General features: G+C 63.1%; 1 protein-coding gene across 3 annotated transcripts; it reads left to right on the top strand.

Annotated features, from left to right (window-relative positions):
• The first annotated feature begins 1,297 nt into the window (after window positions 1–1,297).
• On the top strand, window positions 1,298–7,438 carry ANKRD9 (ankyrin repeat domain 9). Of its 3 annotated transcripts, XM_031001498.3 has the most exons (4): window positions 1,298–1,556; window positions 2,239–2,444; window positions 2,536–2,610; window positions 3,145–7,438. In XM_031001498.3, exon 4 carries the CDS (start codon window positions 3,198–3,200, stop codon window positions 4,149–4,151), a length of 954 nt encoding a protein of 317 aa, XP_030857358.1. In that variant the 5' UTR covers window positions 1,298–1,556; window positions 2,239–2,444; window positions 2,536–2,610; window positions 3,145–3,197; the 3' UTR covers window positions 4,152–7,438. The 3 variants fall into 3 exon arrangements, with proteins under 3 accessions (XP_030857358.1, XP_030857359.1, XP_055217578.1); XM_031001499.3 differs by lacking the exon at window positions 2,239–2,444; XM_055361603.2 differs by lacking the exon at window positions 1,298–1,556 and having other exon boundaries at window positions 1,563–2,444.
• The last annotated feature ends 645 nt before the right edge of the window (window positions 7,439–8,083 follow it).

Below are 8,083 nucleotides of genomic sequence, written 5' to 3'. Positions count from 1 at the left end.
GAGGGCCCAGGTAAGACTTCCACCCAGACTGACTGGCTGGGGCACACAGAGAAGCCAGGACAGGGCTGATTGTGTGTGCAGGGGCGTGCCCTCTGGACCAGGCCCCTCCCACCGGGGCGAGGCAGAGGCCTTGCTTGGTTGGAGCGGAGTGGGGGAGTGGGAGGGTCTCCCTGGTGAGATAGTACTGGAAGGGCAGGGACAGCATTCTAGAGAAGGAACCAGAAAGAGCCCCTGCATGGAATGTGGGGATTTCACCATGAGACCCCGGCTGCCTGGCCTCTGAGAACGTGTGTAGGGGGATTCCAGGTGGAAGGTCGTGTCTGGGAGGATGGGTGGGGGGCTGAGCAGTCATTGCCCCTCTCCAGATCTGCGTCCACATCTGTAAAATAGGCCTAGAATTCCCAGCCGCTGGGGGCGAGTGAGGCCATAAATTAGTAGAGATGGACCCAGGCTCCTAAGCCCCCTAGGTCATGACCCCAAACCTTGGAACCCCCGACGGAGACGGTGGGGGTGGCCGAGGCCCAATCGAATCTATCTCGCCCAGATGTGGGAAGAACCGCAGGGCAAACCCCCGGCTTCCCTCCTGGCCGCTCCTCTCTTTGAGGCCACCTCTCTGAGCCCTGATTTGCTGGCGGGTGAACTGGGAATCATCGTGTCCACTGTGGCTGGTGGTCGTGAAACGAAGTGGAAACATGAGTGTTGAGGCCGAGATGGGCGCAGTGCGCGCTCCTAAACAGCTGTCCCCATCCGTCCGCCCCTCCCTCCCTTGCGCGGGTCAGCTGGAGCGGGGGAGCGCCAGGCACGACCCTGGCCGGGCAGAAGGCGGTGGAGCCCTTAGGGGTCGCGGCTCCTACCCCCGGCCCTCCCATGTGCAGATGGGGTAGCAGCCTGGTTTTTCCCAAGGTCACGGAAGGTCAGAGAAAAGGGGAGCTGGACGCGACGAGGAAAGTCACGCACGGCGGAGGGCGGGCCACCTACGCGCGCGCCCGAGTTCGCAGAGCAGCGGCGCCCTCCCGGGCTGGGGCAGCTCGGAGCTCGGAGCCTTTCTTCGCCCGCAGCTCGGGTTCCGGGAGCCCCGCCCCCGCCCATCAACGCCCCGCCCCTTTCGCCACGGCCCCGCCCCTCCTCTCCGTTCTCCCCGCCAGCGCTCCCTCAAGTTTCTCCGAAGTTTTCCGCGGGTCCAGCGCTGCGCCCCGCCCGCCGGCCGGTGACGTAACAATGGTGCAGCGCGGCGGCCAATGGGTGGTGGCGGGGGCCGGCGGCGCGGGCCAATGGCGGCGGCGGACGGTCCCGCTGTCCTGCCTGGCCGGGGCCGCACTGCGCCGCCCGCCGCCCGCCGCCCGCCGCCCGCCGCCCGCCCGCCGCCGGCGACGGCACCGCCGCCCTGCGATCCCGCCGCGGCGGCTCAGAGCGCGGCTGCGGCGGGCGCGGGCGGCGGTGGCTCCCGCCCGTGCGTCCGTCGTGGGACCTTTGCCCGCTCGCCCGCGGGGAACAGCGCGCGCTCCGGTCCGCGGCAGGGGCGGGGACGCCCGGCCTGTGGCCCCGCGCCCCCCATGGTGAGTCCCCGTCCCCCGCGCCGCGCCCGCGGCCGCCGCCCCCTCCTCCTCCGGCACACGCGCACGCAGGTGCAGCCCTCGCTGCGCCGGCCACCTGCGCGCGGACGCCCCGCTCGGCCCCGCGACCCTCCGCTGCCCGACGTCTGGCCGTGCAGGCCGGGAGGGGACGGGTAGGAGGTGGCGGGTGGCCCCCCGGGCGCGGCGCTGCCTTCGATGGCCCAACCCCCTTATTCACGAGCCGCGGCCGTGACTCTGCCCGGTGACGTGGGGAGGCCGAACTTTACGTAACCCGCCCGGCGCCCCACGCGTGCCGGCACAGGGCATATCTGGGGCCCGGAGGCCCAGGCTTGGGGAAGGGGCTCCAGTCACGGTGTTGCCCACGGGCCACTGCCTACCCGCACCGCGCCGCTCTCTTTAACTCAGTTACTGCCAGTGATAGTGACCCAGTCAGTGTGTGTGGACGCGGCCTCCCTTCTGTCCCAGGCCCCTTGTGACCAAGGGCTTACCCTTGAAAGAAGGCAGTAGGGAGCTTGGGACGGAGCCAGAGGTCAGACGCCTAGGCTCAGGTCGGGGCTGGGGACTCAGGGCAGGGTCAGGGCTCAAGCTCGATTGCCTGTGGGTTGGGGGTCCCCACCAATTCTGGAATGAGCCCAAACTGAGACGCAGGGGACCTGAGTTCTAGGCCTGGCTCTGCCGTGGCTTGCTGACCTTGGAGAATTGGAGAAGCTTGTGCCCTGCTGGAAAGTGGGATGGCAGTACCCGCTTCATCTAGTAGTCGGGGAGATCAAGAGAGGTATGGGACCTGAAGAGGATGGCAGACTGTGCAGTGCGGTGCACACCGGTCTCCAGGTTGTTTTCACCCTCCTGTCTCCTCCCAGGAGCTAACGTGTAAGCAAACATGTTTGGATAGAGGGCTGGTGCCACGCCCCAGGCTCACCCCGCCCGCGCAGCCGTCGTCCACCCCTCCCCTTTCTTACAGATGAAGCTGAGGCTCGGCCAGGGACAGTGATATACCCACATCCCCGGAACTAGGTGATCGCGGTGCAGGAACCAGGTAGGTCTGAGTCTGGATCATGCCTCTGAACAGCCCAGGAAGAGGCTCCAGGGGCCTCCAACTGGTCTGGGGTCGGAGGTCAGGGTCACGGTTGCGCTTGGGCTGGAGAGTGGATTTGCCTCAGCTTGAGATGTGGGCCCAAGCTTTCTCATCCCCTCCCTGGCCTTTTCTTTATTTGGGGTCGTATGAACCTGGCTTAGGTGGGAACAGAAGCTCTTCCAGTGGGTCCCTGGGTTGGAGAGGGGAGGGGAGATTTGAGGGCATGGGCAGCAAGGGCATTTCCAGCAGAGGTGCCAGAGAGCAAGTCAGTTTCAAGGAGGGAGAACAGGTACAGCTAGATCAAGGATGGAGGCCGTGGTTCTGGGCGTGGGAGAGATGGAGCTGTAGGGTGACTGGAAGGGCCTGGCCGAGGCTGGAGGTAGGTACGAAGGCCTGGCGGGCCAGGACCGGAGGGGCTGTGTGAGGGGCAGAGGGGAGTCCCCGGGCCTCCCCAGTTTCCCCGCGCCTCACCGTGGCCTCTTCCTTTCCCCGCAGGTGTGCCTTCGCGGGATCCATGCCTTGAGGCCCAGGAGCGCCCCGCCGCCAGCATGCCGTGGGACGCGCGGCGGCCTGGGGGTGGCGCGGACGGCGGGCCCGAGGGCTCGGGCGCGGCGCGCTCGCGAGCGCAGAAGCAGTGCCGCAAGTCGTCGTTCGCCTTCTACCAGGCGGTGCGCGACCTGCTACCCGTGTGGCTGCTGGAGGATATGCGCGCCAGCGAGGCCTTCCACTGGGACGAGCGCGGGCGCGCCGCCGCCTACTCGCCCTCTGAGGCGCTGCTCTACGCGCTCGTGCACGACCACCAAGCGTACGCGCATTACCTGCTGGCCACGTTCCCGCGGCGCGCGCTCGCACCGCCCAGCGCCGGCTTCCGCTGCTGCGCGGCTCCCGGGCCGCACGTGGCGCTGGCAGTGCGCTACAACCGCGTGGGCATTCTGCGCCGCATCCTGCGCACCTTGCGCGACTTCCCGGCCGAAGAGCGGGCGCGCGTGCTGGACCGGCGTGGCTGCAGCCGCGTGGAGGGCGGTGGCACGTCGCTGCACGTGGCCTGTGAGCTGGCGCGCCCCGAGTGCCTCTTCCTGCTGCTGGGCCACGGCGCCTCGCCCGGTCTGCGCGACGGCGGCGGCCTCACGCCTCTCGAGCTGCTGCTGCGCCAGCTGGGCCGCGACGCCGGGGCCACTCCCTCCGCCGCCGGAGCCCCCGCCTCAGCTCCAGGGGAGCCGCGCCAGCGCCGCCTGCTGCTGCTGGACCTCCTGGCGCTGTACACCCCCGTGGGTGCCGCCGGCTCGGCCCGCCAGGAGCTGCTGGGCGACCGGCCGCGCTGGCAGCGGCTGCTGGGTGAGGACAAGTTCCAGTGGCTGGCGGGCCTGGCGCCGCCCTCGCTCTTCGCGCGCGCCATGCAGGTGCTGGTCACCGCCATCTCTCCAGGCCGCTTCCCCGAGGCCCTGGACGAGCTGCCGCTGCCCCCATTCCTGCAGCCGTTGGACCTCACTGGCAAAGGCTAGGCCCGGAGCACCCTAGGCGCTGGATTTTGGGACAAAACTATTTTTCAGAGCGTTGTACTGGCACTTTATATATATGATCTCTGTACGGCACAATCTCTGCCTCATCTGTCGCATGCACTGGGGGCTGGGCTTGGATGGTCAGGTGAGTTCCAAGTGGCAGGTTTTCTGGGTGCAGCTTGGCTTGGGCCTTCAGCTCACTGTCCAGCCCCTGAAAGGAGTGAGGACTAACCTCCCACCTTGATCTAGAGCCTCGGACAGGTGTGCGTCCCAGATGGGTGACAGCTGAGTGCCGCAGGAGCTGGGTAGGTGCAGGGGTGGGAACTGGCAATGTCCAAGCAGCAGGACAGCGTATAAAAAGGCCTGGAAGCCAAGAGAACGAGCTCTGCAGCGTAGGGTTCTCACGGGAGGTCCTGTGCGGTCAGCCTTTTGCACCCTGTGGACTCCGGGCCAGGGAGGGCACACAGGGCTGGCAGGCCCGCGGTGGCTGGTGTTGAGGCATGAACAAATTGTATCGGGTATCCCCCACCCCACTCTGACCACCAGTTCCTCCTTGGATATCACTCCCCCTGACAGGCAGCCCACCCAGGCCTGGATTTGTCCCTGTCTCCCCCTTTTGCTTTTCCCCCATGACTAATGGGCACCAGGTCTTGCTGCTCCTGCTTCTCACCTCTGCAGTGGCAGCAGGCCCCTGGCCCCAGCTGCATGCCGGTCAGTGGGGTTGGATGTGCCTTCCTCCAGGCCTGCCCTCTGTCCAAGCCCGGAGTGGGCTTGGTGGGCTCCCTGGTGGCCCCCAGTGGGTGCCAGGTGGTGCCCGGGGTTATTGAGGGGTGGTTGTATCACTGTAGGGACAGGCTTCTTGCCCCAGCCTGGAGAGCTCTTTTCTTCAGGAAGGTTCTGGAGATGGAGACTTGTTCGTGAATTCACCACAACTCCAGGCTGAGAGGCTGGGTCTACGCCCTCAGAGCCGAGAGACCAGGGAGGATAGCCAGGCTGCCCTGCCTGGGAATTCTGCTGGGCCGTGAAATTCAACCCGCACCAACGTGGGCAGGAGGGCCACAGTGTCCTGCCAGGAGCAGAGGGCTGAAGGTCTGCCGGAGGAAGAGCCACTATCCTGGTGGGGGGCACCTGCTGCCCACCCTGCCCCCAGTGTGCCTGGGGGGAGCACACCTGGGCATGGAGGAGTCCAGGGTGCTGGGCCACACAAGAGAGGTGGGGGAGAGGCCTGGACAGTAGGAAGATCTTGCCCAGGGTCCTGGATCCGCCACTCTGGGGGTGACCTTGGACAAACCTCTGCCTTGGCCCTCAGTCTCCCCATCAAGGTTTTTCCATTCAGGAGGTTTTGGGCCATCTTCAGCCACCCTACCAGCCCTGAAAAGGATGTGACTCCTGTTTCTGGGAAGTGTGTGGTGTGTTAGGTGGGCACACAGCCCTGGTTGTGGGGAGGGAAGGATGGAGAGACAGCACGGTAACAGAGCCCAGACTGCAGGCTGGAGTGAGGGCTCCACTTCCCCGCTGCTGTGTGTCCTGGACCAGTGCCTCTGAACCTTGGCACTTGGGGCAGTGGATATTAACATCTTTCCAAGCCCAATTCTTGGGGCATCAGGGCCTCCGGTCCTCTGGGAGGTGGCAGGTCCTCAGATCGGAGATGCCATGGGAGGGGGGAGGTGCCTCTCCTTTGGAGGGTATGGAAGTGGAGACAGGAGTGGCCTGGCGCAGCTGCCGTGGTTCTTAGGGGCTGGGCCCGGGGATCCCATGGGGTTTGTGCCTAGGAAGCCTGGGATCCTTGCTGGGGTCTAGACGTGCAGGCTTCATGTCTCCCCAGCTCCAGCTCTGTTCTCTATAGGTCAGCCTCCACAATGCCAGAGGCCCAGGGCTAGCCCCCTCCACGTCCCTCCTAGATCTACAGCTGCCCCTTTGATGACAGCGCCATTGAGTCCCCTGGGCTGGGGGGTCATGCAGGGGTGAGGCAGCTGCCTGCCGCCAGTACTCATTGCCTGGCCAGGCAGGACACAGGCTGGCGGGCACTGAGAGTGGGCCCCACGAAATCCATTGTCAGGTTACCAGGATGAGGCACCCAGGCTGGTCGTGGAGTGCAGGGCGGGGCCTGCCGGAAGAATTATGGGCACTGCAGCAGAAGGGCAGCCTGGGCCATTAGCTCCTGATGTCATCGATTTGGGTGAGGGGACAGGGAAGTCAGAGGAAGCTGGCCAGTGGCTCTCACGCAGACTTACGGCAGCAGAGTGGTGCCTGATTCCTGGTACCGCTGCTCCCACTGAGTCTCCAGGGTTCTGTGGTTCAGGACCCCCTGCAACCCCCTCCCAGACCCCTGTACTGGTGGGAGGAGAGGACCTAGAGGAAAGGTGCTGGGCAGATAAGCAGCCGAGGGCGGCCCTGGGTTTGGCTTATCAGTCTTCTGGGCCCTCCTGCCCCAGGAAGGGCAGCGAGGACCATGGTGTTGCCCCTGTCATCGTTATCGTCCTGGCCATGAGCTTGCAGGACTGGGAGGGCCGGAGTCAGCCAGGCAGACAGCAGCACAGCATTTGCCTGTTGGCAGGTGGCCTTGGTGGCTTCCCAAAGGCAATCGCTCCACGCAGAACAAAACTCACTTTTTTTGGGGGTGAAGCACCTTGGTTCATTTGTTTAGTTCATTAATTCCAGCAGTCTGTTTCTAAGGGAAACATGGCTGCAGCCGGTCCTGCCCCTCCACCCACCCACCAGGTGCCCAGTGTTCCCAAGGGCCCCGAATCCCAACCTTATTCGGGCGTCAGCATCTCTGCACCCCAAATGCCTGTTAGGGAGGATAGTGAAGGCTGAGCCCTCCTGGGCTCATCAAAAGCCAGCAGTGAGAGACCACCCCCATCTCTCTGAGATGACCTTGTAGGGCAGTCCGTGCTGTCTGGCTGGCCTGGGCGAGGTGGGCAGGGACCAAGGCCTGGCGCCTGGGCCTCGCTGGCCTTGCTCTGCATGCTGACTTCATCCCGATAGTACCTTGATTTTCCTACTGTGACTTCCCCTTCTGTCGACTTCCTCACCAACTTTAAAATTCCGTATTGAGAGCAGTTTCCTAAGTTACCTCAAATCCTATTCAGAAGAAGGTTCTTCCTGGAAGTTGGGAGGGCGGAAAACAAGTTTAGTCACAGAAGACTACTCCATGTTTGAGCTTCTGTTTCAAGGGAAGTGAGTAACTGCCGGAGGAGCCCTGCCCCTCTGCAGTGTGTGGTGTTGGCCTGATACTTTTCAGATTGAGGTGTTACTTACATGTAATAAAATGCACAGACTTAAGTGTATACTTTGATGAGTTCTGATGAATGTCTACATGTGTGTAATCACCACTGCAATCAAGATGGAAGGAAAGGCTGGGCGCGGTGGCTCACACCTGTAATCCCAGCACTTTGGGAGGCCAAGGTGGGTGGATCATGAGGTCAGGAGTTCGAGACCAGCCTGAACAACATGATGAAACCCTGTCTCTACTAAAAATAAAAAAATTAGCCAGGCGTGGTGGCAGGCACCTGTACTCCCAGCTACTCAGGAGGCTGAGGCAGAAGAATTGCTTGAACCCAGGAGGCGGAGGTTGCAGTGAGCCAAGATTGCGCCATTGCACTCCAGCCTGGGCGACAGAGCAAGACTCCGTCTCAAAAAAAAAAAAAAGATGGAAAGACAAAGACAGATTTCTATTGGTGATTCTTAAAAGTAATTTATTTATTTATGTATTTATTTATTTATTTGAGATGTAGTCTTGCTCTGTCATCCAGACTGGAGTGCAATGGTGTGGTCTCAGCTCACTGTAACTTCCGCCTCCTGGGTTCAAGCGATTCTCCTGCCTCAGCCTCTGGAGTAGCTGGGATTACAGGCGCTCGCCACCACGCCCGGCTAATTTTTGTATTTTTAGTAGAGACTGGGTTTTAGCATGTTGGCCAGGCAGGTCTCGAACT

Source organism: Gorilla gorilla, chromosome 15 (assembly GCF_029281585.2).
Source record: "Gorilla gorilla gorilla isolate KB3781 chromosome 15, NHGRI_mGorGor1-v2.1_pri, whole genome shotgun sequence".
Lineage (NCBI taxonomy): Eukaryota > Metazoa > Chordata > Mammalia > Primates > Hominidae > Gorilla > Gorilla gorilla.
The sequence above is the reverse complement of the archived record's forward strand: the minus strand, read 5'-3'. Positions and strand labels throughout refer to the sequence as shown.

Bases quoted from the DNA above. Each gene is read 5' to 3' on its own strand.
- ANKRD9 (XM_031001499.3), top strand. From the start codon at position 3,198: ATGCCGTGGGACGCGCGGCGGCCTGGGGGTGGCGCGGACGGCGGGCCC.